Source organism: Panthera leo, chromosome A3, assembly GCF_018350215.1.
Source record: "Panthera leo isolate Ple1 chromosome A3, P.leo_Ple1_pat1.1, whole genome shotgun sequence".
Lineage (NCBI taxonomy): Eukaryota > Metazoa > Chordata > Mammalia > Carnivora > Felidae > Panthera > Panthera leo.
The window spans coordinates 63927707-63948188 of NC_056681.1; the positions used below are offsets into that span (position 1 = coordinate 63927707).

The 20482-nt window shown below is 35.7% G+C and overlaps 1 protein-coding gene and 1 pseudogene across 9 annotated transcripts in view; one reads left to right on the forward strand and one right to left on the reverse strand.

The window, feature by feature from the left end:
• Window positions 1–20482, reverse strand: part of PREPL (prolyl endopeptidase like) — an 84581-nt gene that overhangs the window by 49693 nt on the left and 14406 nt on the right. For 7 of the 9 annotated variants that reach the window (XR_006200644.1, XM_042932166.1, XM_042932165.1 and 4 more), the window contains 4 exons: window positions 17730–17852; window positions 15995–16061; window positions 15249–15455; window positions 13709–13844 (listed from right to left, as the gene is read on the reverse strand). Coding sequence is in view for 8 of the 9 variants with exons in the window: in XM_042932158.1 (XP_042788092.1) it covers window positions 13709–13844; window positions 15249–15455; window positions 15995–16061; window positions 17730–17852 (533 nt within the window). In the remaining variant the exon portion in view is untranslated. Of the gene's footprint in view, window positions 1–13708; window positions 13845–15248; window positions 15456–15994; window positions 16062–17729; window positions 17853–18366; window positions 18429–20482 lie in introns of all 9 variants that reach the window. The other 2 variants (XM_042932164.1, XM_042932159.1) reach the window with 2 other exon arrangements.
• LOC122216788 lies at window positions 8920–9003 on the forward strand (annotated as a pseudogene).

Below are 20482 nucleotides of genomic sequence, written 5' to 3' on the forward strand. Positions count from 1 at the left end.
CTATGGAAAATCATAAATTCACAAAGGAAGATAGTGAGAGAGGAAGGAACACGGGAGCTACAAAATAACCAGAAAACATCAATAAGATGGCATTAATAAGTACTCACCTATGAATAATTACTCTAAATGTAAATGGATTAAACTCTCCAATGAAATGGCACAGAGTGGCTGAATGGATAGAAAGGAAGACCCAACTATATACTGCCTATGAGATTCACTTCAGCTTCAAGGACACATACAGGCTCAAGATGAGGGGATGTAAAAAGAAATTTCATGTAAGTGGAAACCAATTGAGCACAGGAGTAGCTATACTAATATCAAAGAAAATACACTTTAACTCAAAAGTTGTAACAGATAAAGGCAGCCATTATATAATGATAAATGGGTCAGTTAATTAAGAGGATATAACAGTTGTAACTATATACAGACATACCTTGGAGATATGGGTAGGTTCCAGAACCACTGATAAAAGTGAGTCAAATGAATTTTTTGGTTTTCCAGTGCAGATAAAAGTTATGTTTACACTATATTGTAAACTGTTAAGTGTGTTACAGCATTATGTCTAAAAACACAATGTACATACCTTAATAAAAAATACTTTATTGCTAAAAAATGCTAACCATTATCTTAACTTTCAGGGAGCTGTAATCACTGATCACAGATCACCATAAACAAATAACAATGAAAAAGTTGGAAATGGTGTGATAATTACCAAAATGTGACAAAGACATGAAGTGAGCAAGTGCTGTTGAAAAATGGTGCCAATAGACCTGCTTCAGTATGTTAAAAAAACGCAGTCTGCGAAGTGCAATAAAACAAGGTATGCCTGTACGCACTCAACATCAGAGCACCTAAATATATTAAGCAAATACCAACAGATTCGAAGGGAAAAACAGACAACACCACCACAATAATAGTAGGGGATGTTAATACCTCACTTTCAGCAATGGAGAGATTATTCAGGCAGAAAATCAATAAAAAAAATTGGGTGTGGACTCTATGTATACTTTAGACAAAATGGATGAAACAGACATATGTAGACCATTCCATTCAACAGCAGCTGAATACATTCTTCTCAAGTGCACAAGGAACATTCTTGTGTAGGTAGATCATAGGTTAAGTCATAAGACAAATATTAGAAAATTTGAGAAGACTGAAATCATACCAAGTATTTTTTCCAATCAAAATAGTAACTATTCAGAAAACTGGAAAATTCACAAATATATGGAAATAATATACCGCTAAATAAGCAATGGGTCAAAAAAATCAAAATCAAAAATATCTTGAAAAAATCAAAGTAGAAATAGAACGTACTAAAACTTAAGGGATACATAAAAGTACTTCTACGAGGGAAGTTTATGGGATATGTGTTTACATTAAAAGTATCTCAAATAGGGGTGCCTGGCTGGCTTAGTTGGTAGAGCATGCAACTCTTAATCTCAGGGTCATGAGTTCAAGCCCCACGATGGGTGCATAGCCTACATAAAAAAATAAAAAGGGGCTCCTGGGTGGCTCAGTTAAGCATCTGACTCTTGATTTTGGCTCAGGTCATGATCTCACAGTTTGAGTTTGAGCCCTGAGTTGGGACTCTGTGCTGACAGTGTGTGCTTGGGATTCTTTACCTCCTTTTCTTTCTGCCCTTCCCCCACTAACATGTGCACCCACGCACTCTCTCTCAAATAATAAACTTAAAAAAAGAGGAAAAAAAGAACTATCTCAAATAACGTACATTACACCTCAAAAAATTAGAAAAAGAAAAAATAAGCCTAATGTTAGAAGAAGGAAGGAAATAATAAAGATCAGAGAAAAATAAATTAAGGAGACCAGAAAAACAATAGAAAAGATCAACAAAACTAAGAGCTGCTTTTTGAAAAGATAAAACTGACAAACTTTTAGTGAAATTAGGAAAAAAAAAAAGAGGATTCAAAATCAGGAAGGAAAAAGGACGCATTACATCTGATAATGTAGACACACAAAAAAGTATAAAGTTACTATGAAAATTATATGCCAGCAAATTAAATAATCTAGGAGAAATGAGTAAATTCCTAGAAACATACAACCTACGAAGACTGAATCATGAAGAAATAGAAAATCTGAACAGACCAATAGAGTAAGGTAGAGTTGATTACCAATCAGTAATCAACAATTTCTCAGCAAAGAAAAAAGCCCAGGACGAGATGGACTCACTGGTAAAATCTACCAAATATTTGAAGAATTTGCACCAATCCTTTCAAATTCTTCCCAAAAAACTGAAGAGAAGGGAACACTTCTAAACTCATTTTATTAGGCTGGTAGTACCCAATACAAAAGCCAGATAAGGACACTACAAGAAAACTATCCAATATCCACAGTGAATATGATACAAAAATACTCAACAAAATGCTAGCAAACTTAATTCAGCAGGCACATTAAAAAGATTATTCATCATTATCAAGTAGGATTAATCCGAGATATAAAAATGGTTCAACATATGCAAATCAATAAATGTGATACATTAATAGAATGAAAGGTAAAAATCACATGATTATCTTTATAAAAAGCATCTGACAGAGTTCAACATCCATTCATGATACAGACTCTCAACAATTGGATATGAAATGAATGTTACTCAACATTATAAAGGCCATATATGACAAGTCCACAGCTAACATCACATTGAGTGGTGAAAAGCTGGAAGGTTTTCCTCTAAGATCAGTGGATGACCACTCTTACTACTCCTAATCAACATAGTACTGTCAGTCTTGATTTTATATATAGGAAACATTAAATATTCCACCAAAACACTGTTAGAATTAATCAATGAATTAAGTAAAGTTGCAAGATGTAAAATCAAGATAAGGAAATCAGTTGTTTTGATACACTAACAATGAAATATCTGAAAAACACACAAAACAATCCCATTTAAAACAGCATCAAAACTAAACACAGTACTTAGGAATATATTTAATCAAGGAGGGAAAAAGATGTGTACATTGAAAACTTAAGACTTTGATGAAAGAAAATAAAGACAACACAATAAATGGAAAGATACGCCATATTCATGATTTGGAAGAATGACTATCATTAAGATGTCCACACTACCCAAAGCCATCTATACAATGAATGCAATCCTTATCAAAATTCTAATGTCATTTTTTAACAGAAAAACAATTCCAAAATTTGTATAGAGCCACAAAATATCTAGAGTAGCCTGAAAAAGAAGAACAAAGCAAAATGCATCACTTTTTGATCTCAAACTGTATTACAAAGCTATAATAATCAGAACAGTATGGTACTGGCATAAAAATAGACATGCATGGGGGCGCCTGGGTGACTCAGTTGGTTAAGCGTCGGACTTCGGCTCAGGTAATGATCTCGAGGTGAGTTCCAGCCCCGCATCAGGCTCTGTGCTGACAGCTCGGAGCCTGAAGCCTGCTTCAGATTTTGTGTCTCCCTGCTTCTCTCTCTGCCCGCCCCTGCTCGCGCTCTCTCAAAAATAAACATTAAAAAAAAAAAAACAAAAAACCGACATGCAGATCACAGAAAAAGAACCGAGAGCACAGAAACAAACCATTGAGTATATGGCCAACTGATATTTGATAAGGGAACCAAGAATACTCAAAAGGGAAAGAAAAATCTCTTCAATAAATTGTGCTGGGAAAATTGGATAATCACATGCTATTGAAATTGCTATGCTAATGAAATTGGACTCCAATATTACTCTACTCACAAAAATTAACCTGAAATGGATTAAAAGACCTAAACATAAGACCTGAAACCATAAAATTCCTAGAAGAAAACATAAGGAAAAAGCTCCCTGACATAGGTCTTGGCAATTATTTTTTATGACACCAGAAGTATAAATAGATAAATAAGTGGGACTATATCAACCTAAAAAGTTTCTACATAGCAAAAGAAACAATCAACAAAAAGAAAAGGCAATCAATGGAGTGGGATAAAGTATTCCCAAACCATTTATCTGATGATGGGTTAACAGCCAAAATATATAAGGAACTCCTACAACTCAAAAGCAAAACAAGCAAACAAACAAAAAATCCAATTTAAAAATGGACAGAAGACCTGATCAGACATTTTTCCTAAGACATACAAATGGTCAACAGATACATAAAAAGATGCTCAACGTCACTAATCCTAAGGCAAAGGCAAATAAAAACCATGGTATCACTTCACCTCTGTTAGAATGGCTATTATCAAAAAGACAAGTGGTAACAAATGTTAGGATATAGAGAAAAGGAAACCCTTGTGTACTGTTGGTGGGAATGTAAACTAATAATAGCTATTATGGACAAAAAAATGTAGGGTCCTCAAAAAATTAAAAAAGGAACTACCATATGATTCAACGATTCTACTTCTGAGCACATATCTATAGGAAGTGGGATCTGGATCACAAAGGGACATCTGCACTCCCAAGTTCACTGTAGTATGAACAACAGCCAAGATACAGAAACAACATACATGTCCACTGATGAGTAAATAAAGAATACACACACACACTGGAGTATTGTTCAGCCACAAAAAAAGAGAAATCCTGCCATTTGTAAAAACGAGGATGCAACTTGAGGGCATTCTGCTAGTAAGTCAGATGGAAAAAGACTAATACTGTATGATATCATTTACATGTGGAATCTATAAAAGCCAAACTTACAGAAACAGAGTAGTAGAATGGTGGTTGTCAGGGGATGAGAGCTGAGTGAAATGGGGACATAATGGAAAAAGGGTACATACTTTCAGTTATATAAGATGAACAAGCTTTGAGGATCGGGTGCCCAGCATGATGACTATAGTTAACAATACAGTATTAACATACTTGAAAGCTGCCTCGACAGTATATTTTAAATGTTACCACCATACACACAAAAAAGTGGTAATTTGTGAGGTGATTGAGATATTAACTAAACTTCTTTTGTTATTCATTTTGTAACAGGTATATGTACCAAATCACCACATACGTCTTAAACTTGTTATATATATATATATATATACATATATATATATATATATATATGTATATATATATATGTCAATCATATTTCAATAAAGCTGAAAAAAGTAAATCTTAAAAAAAAATGCACATGTGCATTGACAAAAAAAGCTCTAGAATGATACCAAATAACTTTCAATTCAGAAAGAGAGAGAAGACAAGGAATGTAAAGAACTAAGGGCAATCTGTTTTCCCATTCAATTCATATTTATTATAAAATTTTTAATTGTTATTTTAGAAAGAGAGTGTGCAAATGCGGGAGAGGGGGAGAGGGAGAAAGAGAGAGAGTCTCAAGCAGGCTCCACGCTCAGTGCAGTGCCTGATATGTGGCTTGATCCCATGACTGTGGGATCATGACCTGACCTGAAATCAAGAGTCAGATGCTCAACTGACTGAGCTACACAGGGGCCCCCAATTGATACATATCTTTTAAACTTAATATATCCTTTACCTCTGATTAGGAAAATAATCATGCTTACTTTGAAAAATAAGTTGACATCATACTATATATTCACTTTTTTCACCCAGTGGAGTAATACATTTTTACATTAGTTTTAATTTATAATTCAGCAGCAATATATTCTTTTTTTCTGAGCACAGGTGACACACAATGTTATGTCAGTTTCAGGTATACAACAAAGTGATTTGACAAGTTTATATGTTATGCTATACTTACCACAAAGCAACACATACTTTAAATTCTGCTATATCCTGCTAAGAATTCAATGGTTAAAAGGTACTCACAGCCATCACTGGTTTAGGGTTTTAGCTTGAAAGACAGAAACTGACCTAAGTGTACCATTTAACTAATAGGCATAGATGAATGGCAATGATACAGGCCTGGTACCCTACTCATCAGTAAAGATGAAAAGGTGGAAATGATTCGGTCTTTGTTCATTATCTAGCAATTCTAGGTTGTCTTTATAGAGTTTACATGTAGGAACCATGGTGTAATGCACAAAATCAATTTCAGTTTTAATAATCAAACGTGTCTTTTTTTTCTTATTATTAATTACAATCGTTGCAACCATTACCCTTGCATGGGTAGCAAACTCCAACTTCTCATTCTGCAGTATTACTGGATATGTAAGTGAGGGGTTTGAAATGATCTGCATTGATTTTTAATTTGCGTAAATATATATAAAGATAGGTATACTCCAAAGTATGAAAGAAACACAGAAACACAAACTAAACCCAGAAAGACTTTTGGAATCAATATGTCAATGTCATTATCCAAATCCTAAAGCATTACCTAAGTATTACCAAGGATACTGAAACTGAACAAGAAATGGCTTATCCAAGATCAAACAATCTGTGGAAAAAAATAAAACTAGAACCATCTGCCACATAGAGGAAAAGGGGCCATTCCAGGCTAATTCCATTTCTCCCACAAGAATTTAGGTTCTATTGTGAAGGAGAGCAGTGTCAAGTGCTAGAAGATGCAGGTGTCTGGTTTTTTTTTTTTTTTTAATGAACTGTATGATTTCAGGTAAATCATTAACTGTCTTTATTTTCAAAAGGCTAATTCTAAATGAAGTTAAAGGTATACCTCTAAAATTCCCTTTACTTGAAATTTCTAAGATGTCAAGTGTTTGGTGCAGCTTAATATAATCAAGTTACCCTGAGACGGCCTCCCTGGGTTCTTTGGGGTTTGAACCCCTGGTCTTCAATGACAAGGCCTGTTTCAGTAACCTCCCAGGCTTTTCTAATTTAGCCCTGTTCTGGCTGCTAGTGACAGAACCACACTGTGCGTTGTATAAGTGAATAGCATCTGTACCAGTTGTGTTTTTGGTGGTTGTGAGGGAGGTGCTGTTTTTCAGTGACTTGAAAAGCAGGTCTCTTAATTTGGTTCAGATCTTTTCCTTTAGAATCTATATAATTCTGTTCTTCCCAGAATTTGTGAATTAAATGGTTCTGGAAGTATTTGAAAATGGAAGAATTAGGGATGTCTGGGTGTCTCAGTTGGTTAAGCATCTGACTTTGGCTCAGGTCACGATCCTACGGTTTGTGAGTTCGAGCCCTGCATTGGGCTCTGTGCTGACAGCTCAGAGCCTGGAGCCTGTTTCGGATTCTGTGTTTCCCTCCCTTTCTGCCCCTCCTGTCCTTGCGTGCTCTCTCTCAAAAATAAATAAACATTAAAAAAAAAAAAATGGAAGAATAAATATTCAAAACGTATCGATCTTTAAGAATAGCAGAGAGGCATTTTCCTTGAACATGACTTTCAGAGGCTCTCTACCATCGAAATAGAAAACTACCTTTGAACAACCAAATTTACCAAAGCACTGCAAACAAAGCAGATGAAGAACCTAGTTGGTAAGGGTTCTTTTTAGGCACATTTATAATAGCACATCTTTAAAATTTAGGTACCCATGGGGCACCTGGGTGGCTTGGTTGGGCATCCGACTTTGGCTCAGGTCATATTCTCACAGTTTGTGAGTTGGGAGCCCTGCATCAGGCTCTGTGCTGACAGCTCAGAGCCTGGAGCCTGCTTTAGATTCTGTGTCACCCTCTCTCTCTGCCCCTCCCCGCTCATGCTCTGTCTCTGTCTCCCTTTCAAAAATAAATAGACATTTAAAAAAATTAAGGAAAGGGGCGCCTGGGTGGCTCAGTCGGTTAAGCGTCCGACTTCAGCTCAGGTCACGATCTCGTGGTCCGTGAGTTTGAGCCCCGCGTCGGGTTCTGGGCTGATGGCTCAGAGCCTGGAGCCTCCTTCCGATTCTGTGTCTCCCTGTCTCTCTGCCCCTCCCCCGTTCATGCTCTGTCTCTCTCTGTCTCAAAAATAAATAAACATTAAAAAAAAAAAAATTAAAAAAAAAATTAAGGAAAAAAAAATCAGGTCTCCAAAACTGGGCCAAGAGGGGCAGGTAAATACATGCTTTGGTGAACTTTACTTATGAGAACAGAAAACTGAAACCTGAGGATCAGAGCAAACATAGTAAAAAAGCAGCTCTGTGTTTTAAAAGTTCTTTGAAGACCTTTACTCCATTTCTCTTCAGGTATTCTGCTTTTCCCTTTTGGTCTTCCCCTCTGGATTTGGGCATTATAAAGTGTCAAGAATCTACAAACTAGTTTGTATTGTAGATCAGGGTTCTGAATGTCAAATTAGGCTTAACCATAATTGGTTAGTTCCTTATGGGGCAGAAAAGCATGCTACAAGCCAAATAAGTTTCTACTTAATCTTAGAAATTAGGATGATAACGATATATGGCAAGTGAGTATCTCATTCCAGGGTATAGCTCATTGTGTTAATTTTGAGCTTTATTCACAAGATGGCAAACAGTTTGTAATCACAAGTTATTGATATAATAAATTACTACCTTAAACTGTGATCTCCCCAAAAGATAGCCTTAACAAATGACATATAAAATCACAGGGGCACTTGGGTGGCTCTGTCGGTTAAACATCTCTTGATGTCAGTTCAGGTCATGATCTCACGGTTCATGAGATCAAGCCTCATGTGGGACCTGTACTGATAGTGCAGAGCCTGCTTGGGAGTCCCCCTCTTCCTTTCTCGGCCCCTTCTCCCACTCGTGCTCTCTAACTAAACTAAAAATCAAACAAACAAACAAAAATAACAAAGAAGAAAATAGAATACTTCTATCAGACAAACTAGACTTTAAATTAAAGGCTGTAACAAGAGATGAAGAAGGGCATTATATAATAATTACAGGGTCTCTCCATCAGGAAGAGCTAACAATTACGAATGTGTATGCACTGAATTCGGAAGCACCCAAATATATAAAACAATTAATCACAAGCATAAGCAATCTTATTGATAAGAATGTGGTAATTGCAGAGGATTTTAATACTCCACTTACAGCAATGGACAGATGCTCTAGACACAGAATCAATAAAGAAACAATGGCTCTGAACGATACATTGGACCAGATGGACTTGACAGATATATTTAGAACTCTACATCCCAAAGCAGCAGAATAAGCTTTGCGCAGTGGCAGTATCATAGCCAATGAGGTTTATCCAAGGTGCGATTATTGCTAATTGAAAACTTTTCCCAAAGCAGCAGAATATACTTTCTTCTTGAGTGCACATGGGACATTCTCCAAGACAGATCACATACTGCATCACAAAATAGCCCTCAATAAATACAAAAGAACTGAGATCATACCATGCACACTTTCAGATCACAATGCTATGAAACTTGAAATCAACCATAGGAAAAGTCTGGAAAACCTCCAAAAGTATGGAGGTTAAGGAACATCCCACTAAAGAATTAATGGGTCAACCAGTCAATTAGAGAAGAAATTAAAAAATATATGGAAACAAATGAAAATGAAAATACAACAATCCAAACCCTTTGGGATGCAGCAAAGGCAGTTCTAAGAGGAAAATACATTGTAATCCAGGCCTATCTCAAGAAACAAGAAAAATCCCAAATATAAAATCTAACAGCATACCTAAAGGAACTAGAAGCAGAACAGCAAAGACACCCCAAACCCAGCAGAAGATGAGAAATAATAAAGATCAGAGCAGAAATAATATAGAATCCAAAAAAACAGATCAATGCAACCAAGAGTTGGTTTTTTGAAAAAATAAACAAAATTGACAAACCTCTAGCCATGCTTCTCAAAAAGAAAAGAGAGAGGACCCAAATAGATAAAATCACAAATGAAAATGGATTTATTACAACTAATCCCTCAGAAATACAAGCAATTATCAGGGAATACTATGAAAAATTGTATGCCAACAAACTGGACAACCTGGAAGAAATGGACAAATTCCTAAACACCCACACACTACCAAAACTCAAACGGGGAAATGGAAAATTTCAACAGACCCATAACTAGTGAAGAAATTGAATCAGTTATCAAAAATCTCCCAACAAATAAGAGTCCTGGACCAGATGGCTTCCCTGGGGAGTTCTACCAGACATTTAAAGCGGTTAATACCTATCCTTCTCAAGCTGTTCCAAAAAACAGAAATAGAAGGAAAACTTCCAGACTCATTCTATGAAGCCAGCATTACTTTGATTCCCAAACCAGACAGAGACCCAGCAAAAAAAAGAGAACTACAGGCCAATATCCCTGATGAATATGGATGCAAAAATTCTCAACAAGATAGTGGCAAATCGAATTCAACAGCATATAAAAAGAATTCTTCACGATGATCAAGTGGGATTCATTCCTGGGATGCAGGGGTGGTTCAATATTCGCAAATCAATCAACGTGATACATCACATTAATAAAAGAACCATAGGATCCTGTCAATAGATGCAGAAAAAGCATTTGACAAAATACAGCATCCTTTCTTAATAAAAACCCTCAAGAAAGCTGGGATAGAAGGAACATACTTAAACATCACAAAAGCCATTTATGAAAAGCCCACAGCTAACATCATCCTCCATGGGGAAAAACTGAGAGCTTTCCCCCTGAGATCAGGAACACGACAGGGACGTCCACTCTCACCACTGTTGCTTAACATGGTGTTGGAAGTCCTACCATCAGCAATCAGACAACAAAATGAAATTAAAAGCATCAAAATTGGCAAAGAAGTCAAACTTCCATTTTTCGCAGACTACATGATACTCTACATGGAAAACCTGACAGACTCCACCAGAAGTCTGCTAGAACTGATACATGAATTCAGCAAAGTCAGAGTACAAAATCAATGTATAGAAATTGGCTGCATTTTTATACACCAATAATGAAGCAACATAAAGACAAATAAAGAAACTGATACCATTCACAACTGCACCAAGAAGTGTAAGATACCTAGGAATAAAGCTAACCAAAGATGTAAAAGATCTATATGCTGAAAACTATAGAAAGCTTATGAAGAAAACTAAAGGAGATACAAAGAAATGGAAAAACGTTCCATGCTCATGGACTGGAAGAATAAATATTGTTAAAATGTCAATAGTACCCAAAGCAATCTACACATTCAATGCAATCCTAATTAAAATTGCACCAGCATTCTTCTCAAAGCTAGAATGAACAATTCTAAAATTTGTATGGTATCACAAAAGACCCCAAATAGCTAAAGTAATACTGAAGAAGAAAACCATAGTGGGAGGCATCCCAATCCCAGACCTTAGCCTCTACTACAAAGCTGTAATCATCAAGACAGTATGGTACTGGCACTAAAACAGACACATAGACCAGTGGAATAGAATAGAGAACCCAGAATTGGATCCACAGATGTATGGCCAACTAATCTTTGACAAAGCAGGGAAGAGTATCCAATGGAAAAAAGACAGTCTCTTTAACAAATGATGCTGGGAAAACTGGACAGAAGAATGAAACTAGACCATTTTCTTACAGCATACACAAAAATAAACTCAAAATGGATAAAGGACCTGAATATGAGACAGAAAACTATCAAAACCCTAGAAGAGAAAGCAGGAAAAAAACCTCTTTGACCTCAGCTGCAGCAGTTTCTTACTCGACACATCTCTAAAGGCAAGGGAGTTAAAAGGAGAAATGAACTACTGGGACCTCATCAAGATAAAAAGCTTCTGTACTGCAAAGGAAATAATCAACAAAACTAAAAGGCAACAGACAGAATGGGAAAAGATATTTGCAAATGACATATTGGATAAAGGGCTAGTATCCAAAACCTATGAAGAACTCACCAAACTCCACACCTGAAAAACAAATAAGCCAGTGAAGACATGGGCAGAAGACATGAATAGACACTTTTTCAAAGAAGACATCCAGATAGCCAACAGACACATGAAAAGATGCTCAACGTCACTCCTCATCAGGGAAATACAAATCAAAACCACACTGAGATACCACCTCATGCCGGTCAAGGTGGCTAAAATGAACAAACCAGGAAACTACAGATGCTGGAGGATGTGGAGAAACAGAAATCCTCTTGCACGGTTGGTGGGAATGCAAGCTGGTGCAGCTGCTCTGGAAAACTGTGGAGGTTCCTCAAAAAATTAAAAATAGATCTACCCTATGTCTCAGCAATAGCATTGCTAGGAATTTACCCAAGGGATACAGTAGTGCTAATGCATAGGGGCACATGTACCCCAATGTTTATAGCAGCACTTTCAACAATAGCCAAATTATGGAAAAAGCCTAACCGTCCATCCACTGACAAATAGATAAAGAAGATGTGGTTTATATACACAATGGAATACTATTTGGCAATGAGAAAGAATGAAATCTGGTTATTTGCAGCAATGTGGATGGAACTGGAAGGTATTATGCTAAGTGCAATAAGTCAGTCAGAGAAAGATAGCATATGCTTTCACTCATTTATGTGGATCTTGAGAAACTTAACAGAAGACCATGGGGGGAGGGAAGAGGGGAAAAAAGTTAGAGAGAGGGAGGCAAACCATAAGAGACTCTTGGATACTGAGAACAAAGTGAGGGTTGATGGGGGGTGGGGGAGAGGGGGAGAGGTGATGGGCATTAAGGAGGGCACCTGTTGGGATGAGCACTGGGTGTTGTATGGAAACCAATTTGACAATAGTATTATATAAAAAAAGAAAATAATAGTGGAATCATATGAATAGTTCTAGTAATTTATCATCAAAACAATCATCATCAGAAAAAAAAAAAGCAAGGACAGCATCACGAGGCCAACAATGTTAGTTCTATGGGCTGGAAAAATGGAACTTCTTCAGATCTCAAATTCTCAATATAAACTAGGGACTGTACAAGATTTTCATTACATCCCTGTCAGTTTTGACATTTCATGAAATGATGGGTTAATTTTCTTGTTTTGAGTATCAATTTCACTGACATAGATTTGGTGTTAAATTTTTTTTTTTTTCTGTTCAGACACTGTCCAAACTGTACCGTTAACTGACATATAAGGTGACAGGACCTGGTGTCAAGCAAAAATCTGTTTCTAATAAGTCATTTGGAAAAGTGTATCTGGGTAAGAATAATGGGATTTTGCCAGATAAACTTACTGTCATTTCCTCTCACGCTTGCTGAGTATAAGACATGAGTCCTGGATTACAAGGAGTAAAGAGCATTACTTTTATAGTTTTATGTAGGTATGTATGTATGTATGCATGCATGCATGTTTGTTTGTTTTTGAGAGAGACAGAGACAGAGTGTGAGGGGGAGAGGGGGGGGGGGGGAGAGAGAGAGAGAGAGAGAGAGAGAGAGAGAGAGAGAGAGAGACAGAATCCAAAGCAGGCTCCAGGCTCTGAGCTGTCAGCATAGAGCCTGACGCAGGGCTCGAACTCACGAACTGCAAGATCATGACCTGAGCCAAAGTCAGACACTTAACCGACTAAGCTACTCAGGCGCCCCAAAGAGAATTAGTTTTAAGAAGCAATTATCAAAATACTGGAGAGAGTAAAATTTAAACACCAGTGGACATCGTGGCTCAAAGCAATAGAATTTAAATGAAAGATCATCTATATAAAATGTAGTGAATCCTGTGCAATTGACACCATGGCATTCTAGTTTATAGAACCATATTCTACGGTTTATAAGAGATCTAGAAACGCAGTATGACAACCCGATTAAAGACTTAACAACTCTCCTCATATGTCACGGTCCCAAGAGAATGTAAGCAACTTAGCATATGCAGTGTACTGGTATATTTGTGTTCACTCTGGAGTTTGAATAGATCCATATTCCAATTTTGAATCCAAACAACTAATAAAAGAATGATTATGCTTATCTTCCCTATTACACCTGGTTCCAGCTGAAATCAACATCTTATGTCAACCAATAACCGCACTTTAGATAACTGGAGATAAACCCTGGAGGAAAAAATTTAATTTCATTGTTCTAGTACCTTGGGTCCTTTTCTGTGTAAAAACGTTCATTACGTTTATTATCACCAAAAGTTGCTCGATACACATCATGACAGCGAAGGTTCCTCTGGAAGGTGTAGAATAAAACATCTTCCTCTTCTTCATCCTTTACCCATTCTGAAAGAAAATAATTAAAGATTTATATACATTACATACTACTCGAAGTTGAAAAAAAGGGCACAGTGCATTCAAATTTTGAGTTTCCTCAAAAAAAGAGACGCACAAGTTCATCCCTGGAAATGTAAATTGAACACGGGTTTGATCGTGGTCACCAAAATAAGTCAGAGAGCTTTCCAGAAAATAAAATACTGCCACATCAATTCCAAGGTTTCGAGCAGTTCTCAGTCCCAGGTTTCTGAATAAGAGTTGAATGTTTAGTATTTTCAGAGTCACAGCTTACATGGGATGAATTGTTTCCATCTACAACCCCTAACTTTAAGTCTGAAGAAATACCAGATCACTTTCTCTCATGCCTCTTTTCTGTCTGCTTTCAAGCCATAGGATATCTCATTTAATACATTTAATGTTGGAGTTTTCTTGCTCTTACCAGAAGCTGACACGATTACATCATGACTGCCACCTGGCTGACAGTAACTGTAAGACATCATTGTATAATATGGATCTTGATTTTTAAAGAGGTTAAAATGTGCAAAATTGTAAATCTAAGAATCAATTAGACTAAAATTTCAATTTGCCGCAAAAGCACTTAGTTATTAAACAATGGGGAAAATTAAAGTAGAAAATGAAAAAGGAAGATAAACTATGAACATATGTATCACTCAATGATAAAAGGTAAAATTAAAAAATTAAAAAAAAATTTTTCATGTTTACTTATTTTTGAGAGAGAGAGAGAGAGGGTGAGCGAGCATGAGGGGAGGAGGTGCAGAGAGAAGACACAGAATCTGAAACAGGCTCTAGGCTCTCAGCAAAGAGCCTGATGCGGGGCTCAAACTCAGAATGGTGAGATCATGACTGGAGCTGAAGCTGTACGCTTAACCAACTGAGCCATCCAGGTGTCCCAATAAAAGAGAAAATTTAAAGTTGGTTCTACTAGTAAAAATATGACAAATTCTATTAGTGAGTTAGTTAGCTCAACATCTTCCAAAGTTTCTCGGTAGTGACCTTGGGCAATTTGCTCTAATAGTTGACAAGATAACGTGAAATTTAAAAAATAGATACCTAAAATTAAAGTTCAGTAACATATTAAGATACAACTTATGTGCAAAAATGTATCTGAGTTAATAAATTTGCAAAGAATTATTGATATATCAAAATAAACTGTACAGCCTGGATTCTGGTTGTAGTACTTTAAAAAACATGAACATGAATTTGGATATATAATTAAGGAAGGCAAGGTCTCCTGAATGAGAGACACACAGGAAGCTTTGGGTCCATAGGGATAAAAGGATTAGGCATTCACTTTCTTATTCACTCACATGGACAAGTAAAAACGTTTCAAAAGTGCTGACAATTCTCTTACAGTTGTCATAACACAGAAGACTGTTTTGTTTGGTGGCTTACCAAAACTGGACACATTTGGGAAAGAGGCTTCCATTACAGGCTGATCACTTAGCTTCACAACGATACAGGTAGATGCTTCAGAATCTTCAGTTCTTATCTTAGCAGCTACATATTTTTCATCAGGAGCAACTCTGATACAATCAATGAAGGGCTGGTCTAATTTAAGTTCCTCCAAATTGAATAAAACTTCGTAATTATCATTATCTGCTGCATAAAGACAAGTATGAAAGTGATAACTCCACAAGATGTAGTTAAAAAAAATCTTTAGTATTTCAATGTTTTAAATTAGCATTCCCCTTCTAGAAGAGGATACAATCCAGCCTCCTTCAGCCTTGATAACAGCTTTATTTGCATAGAAACTGGCATTTTGTTATTTATTATTGTCCTATGCTATTAAGTGTTATTCCACACATCAGCCTATGTGATATTATTTGATAAATATAGTCTAGTATTTATAGATCATATAGAACCTAAAGGGTTATTATTTCAACAGAACTAATATAGGAGATATTAAAAAAAATGCTGGTTCCCACCTCCATTCTCCCCACCAAAGCTTTTGGATGTACCTGTCAACTATATCTTAAGTAAACCCAGATACTAACTAGTTATTTTTTTTAAATGCAGAAATAATCTAAAAAAATTTTTTCTATACCTTTAAGAAATTAATCCCAAATTTCCTATGAAATACGTGAAATATAAAAAATCAGAGTATGTTAAAAAATAAAAATGGGAAAACTGTGGTGTACCTTCTTCATCTTTGGAACGAACCAAGCAGCAACCTTCTTGATAATAAACAAAACCACCATGCTTCACCTGACAAAAAAGAAACAAACGATTTATTTAATAATTATTTAAACACAATTTAATTGTTTAATGATCTGACCATTTAAATGAAGAAATGAAATCTTCAGTAGACCTACTTAAGTCTATGGATGAACACATAACAAATAACAAAATGGATCACTTTTTACAACACAGTGGTTAAGATATGGTTTTCATACATTCATAATCACTGAAGTTTCTAACATATAAATGTAGGAGGCAACAAAGAGAAGGCATAACAAAATCTATGTCGGTTCTTATGACTGTATAAATCACTTTAGGTATATTTGGGAGTATCTGACATCCCTATGGTGGGATTCCATTAATAGAGATTGAATGCAGCTTTAAGGTAATCCAAAATGAGGCAGATGAAGAAATTATGGCTCAGACTACTCTGAAAATCCGGTCAAAAACTTGCTGAGATTCTTTTCCTCTAAGTATGCAGTCACTACCAACTGTCCATGGTTTCGATTTGATTTCACACAAAGCATCTTCCAGGTTGACAGATATACACAATTTGAGATCGAGAGAATATTACTCAATATATAAATAGTGCTCTTGTCTAATACCTACATATTAAATGCAACTGACCGACAGGATTTCAGGTAGCCTAAAATGCATTTATCACCTGCTAGTAAATGGCATATTCTGAATCTGGATTCCTGATTTTTAACCTACTGCTATTTCCATTCTCCTATGAATATGATTTTCATTTATAAGTTGTGGTTCTATTTTCCAGTCTTATTGGGAAATTTGCAACATGCATGTTCAATCTGTTTCAACTGAATATTTATGACTGTGGTAACCATAAAACATCAAATACTTGGCTTTTGTGGTATTATACTACTTCAAGTTAATTCCTTTTGTTAAAAAAAGTGTAGACAGGGCAATCAGATACTTTTCAAATAATAAAAACATGATGGTTTCATATGAACTTTTCCTTGAAATTATTATTATTTTTTAATTTAAAGTTTACTTTGAGAGGGATAGAGAGAGAGTGCACGTGTATGCACAGGGGGGCAGAGAGAAGGAGAGAGAGAATCCCAAGCGGGTTCTGTGCTGAGGCAGAGCTTAAACTCAAGAATTGTGAGGTCATGACCTGAGCCAAAATCAAGAGTCAACTGTCAGATGCTTAGCTCAATTGAGCCACTGAGGTGCCCCTCTCCTTGGAATTGTTAATAGCATTTTAAAAAAGAACTGGTTGTTTCCAAAAAATAGAATTAACACAATAGCTTGGAAATTCACTTTGACCTTTATTTTAAAAATCACATTGATTATTCTCTGTTTAAGTTTTTCAGCATATATTAAAGGTCTAATTTTGATGTGGGTTTATGTCTAAATTCACAAAGCACTTGATTTGCGGGGTGTCTCGGTGGCTCAGTAGGTTAAGCATCTGACTTCAGCTCAGGTCATGATCTCACAGGTCGTGAGTTGAGCCCCACGTCGGGCTCTGCGCTGACAGCTCAGACCCCGGAGCCTGCTTTGGATTCTGTGTCTCCCTTTCTTTCTGTTCCTCCCCCACTTATACCCTGTCTCGCTCTCAAAAAATAAAATAAACATTAAAAAAAGTTTAAAAAAAACCCCAAAAAACAAAGTACTTCATTTGCATCTTGACTGGTAATATGAGATATAGGAAAAAAAAAAAGTAAGATATCCTACCTCTGCATTGATGATTTCATATTCTTCTTGTGGCTGTGTTTCTAATTTTGTTCTCACTTTTTCAAATGCATCCATGTTTTCTGAAAGTGAGTCTTTGTTTTCTTGTTTAATAGGCAGAAAATCCTGGAAAAAGTTTACTGGTATGATCATAATATTTCAAACTAGAGAAAAAAACCTTTGCTTTTTAGAGCTCGTCCTTACTTACTTTTCATGCAAGTACTACAATGTTAGGTTTAGACCTATGAAATATGTATTTCATCATAAACGATGTTTCTTAACCTCAATAAACGATCCCCTCTTTTTCATTTAAAGATGTAAACAAATAAAATAAGGTGAACACCTGATGGCTATACTATTAATTTACACGTATTTAGTCCTTAAGATGCAGAAGCATTAAGAAGCACTGAAGAATGTTCAGAAATACTGTAAGATTTATACAAAATTAAGCAGGAAAGGACATTTACACATTTAGTAGTCAGGTGTAAGAGATAGAAAAATCTGTTTACTGAGTTTTATAAAGTACTATAATACTTCCTAAAAGGAAGGACAGTTCAAAGGGAGAGGAAGGCATTATCTTTATTAGTAAATGTTCACTATTACTCTATTCACAGCAAGTATTACAGGAAATGTGTCTTACTTTATATCTTTATTAGCTGCAATTTTCTTCTCTTGTGGGGATAAGGAATCTCCTAAATAGAACTGTTTATCAGATCAAAAGGGTAATTAATACTTTAAAAAAGAGCTTCTCTTTAAGTTTAAGGAAAAAATAGTATGTTCACTGTATACAAGAATAAGAAAAAATAATGGAAAATTAATAAACACGAGCAGAGATACAGATTATAGCTAAAGAAGCATTTAGTGTCTTATTGGAAGTATATATGAAAAGCTAATGGCTTTAGGTGACCTCTGGTGAGCATGTAAATGCCGTATGAATTATTAAAATTTGGATAAGGCAGAAACCTCAGTTATCACACAAACAAGGTTCACTAATTCAAAACTCCACAGGTTTGCTTTGGTTAAGCAAAAAGAATTGTAGCCAAGATTTTCAACGTCAGCTTTCTGCCCAAGATGACAACTGTACAGTGATTTGTGCCAGAGGGGCACTAAGCCTTTGGGAAGGACCTCTAACAGCTGGTAAGTATTTATTGCACAAGTGTGTCCATGATACTTTACCAACACTGTAGAGAATGTAAGCTATAAATACAATTTATGTCACAGTTTAAAATCTAAAATTAAACACATGAATAAAACAGAAATATCACCAAAACAAATTACTGGAAAAATGATCATTTTCTAAGTTTTTCTTTTGGACTTTTCGAGATGCTTTATGATTTGGATGAGATTCCAATTAGGAACAATTGTTGTTATGGTAGTCTAAGTCATTCAGTCTCTACTTCAATCATACACTTAATATGCCTGAATAATTATTTGAAATCAAATACTGGAGGCTCATGTTTATTTTTCATTTATTTTTTAGAATATACACAAAATCTAGAGCTGATCTTTAGAGTAGTGAGGTGAAATATCTGTATTAGTAATTTCCTATTATCATCCAAAACACAAATCAGGAGATCATTAGAAATCTATCTTCAAACTGTAACTTAGCGATAGGAGCTGTTTTTTCATTTCCAGATATATTGCTTATTTATTCTGTAATTTCATCGGACCTTCTCAAGTAGAGTAGCTATGAAGTAGAGTTAGGATAGCTATGAGGAGTACCTCTTTCTATCTTGCAGTTTCTAGCACATTCTGCATCTCCTTTTAAATAACCATTCTTCTTTTTCTTAATACCCATTCTTATAGAGCCATGGCTAGCACAGGGCTAAACGCACAGAACTGGGTATAATACCTGTTCTCTTCGTCAATTTTATTCTTGATTAACCTTTTTCTGTGTCAAAAATCCAAATATACCAAGCTTATCTGAACCAAAATAACCCTGAAAGCAGTATGATTTTTAAATGCCTTAATTTGGAAGAATTCAGAGCTTTGTAAATAATTCCTTAAGAAGAATTACTCCCAGAAAAAATTGAGGTTTTCTACAATATTCATAAAGTATTCCAAGTTGTTCTTGGTTTTAGTTCTGTCCCAACAATACCCATTGGGCGTTTTAAGCTTTCATTTCAATGCCACTTAGCATTATCATTAGGTTACACAGCTAAACCTACCCATTACAGCCAAGTATCTTAATATGTTAATAGTCTACTGGTCTGAAGGGCATATATACTACCCAATGGAGCTGAGGTGAGGATAGCTTTAACTTAAAATTTTAAGGTTACATATACAGTATCAAGAGAGACTCCATTAGTGGAAAAAAGCACTCTTTACCTTCCAGGTAGCCTACTATAAAGCCATTTTAACAATGAAACTTATGAAACAGGAGGATGGAATATATGAACTTCATTATGGCAAAAAATGCGTAATTCTAAAGACCAAAAAAAATCACACAGTAGAAAAATACTGGACAGCTTTTAGTCAAGATGGTACCATTAATAAATGGCTAATTCCGAGTCCAGGGCAAGAGAGTAAAAAGTAGGCTAGTCAGAAAGCAAGGAAATGCCCAAAGATTAATGGAGCTGCATTAAAAGGGCCCGTCTGTAGAGGTTCCTACATCTGGGAGAATTTGAGCATCAAAAAAATAATGATTAAAACTGATATTACCCTGAAAAATATAAAAATTCAAAGTAAGTTGAAAAACCAAACCAAAACAAAACTCTCCAAACACACTAAAGTGAAAAAAGAGTTCAACAAAAAAG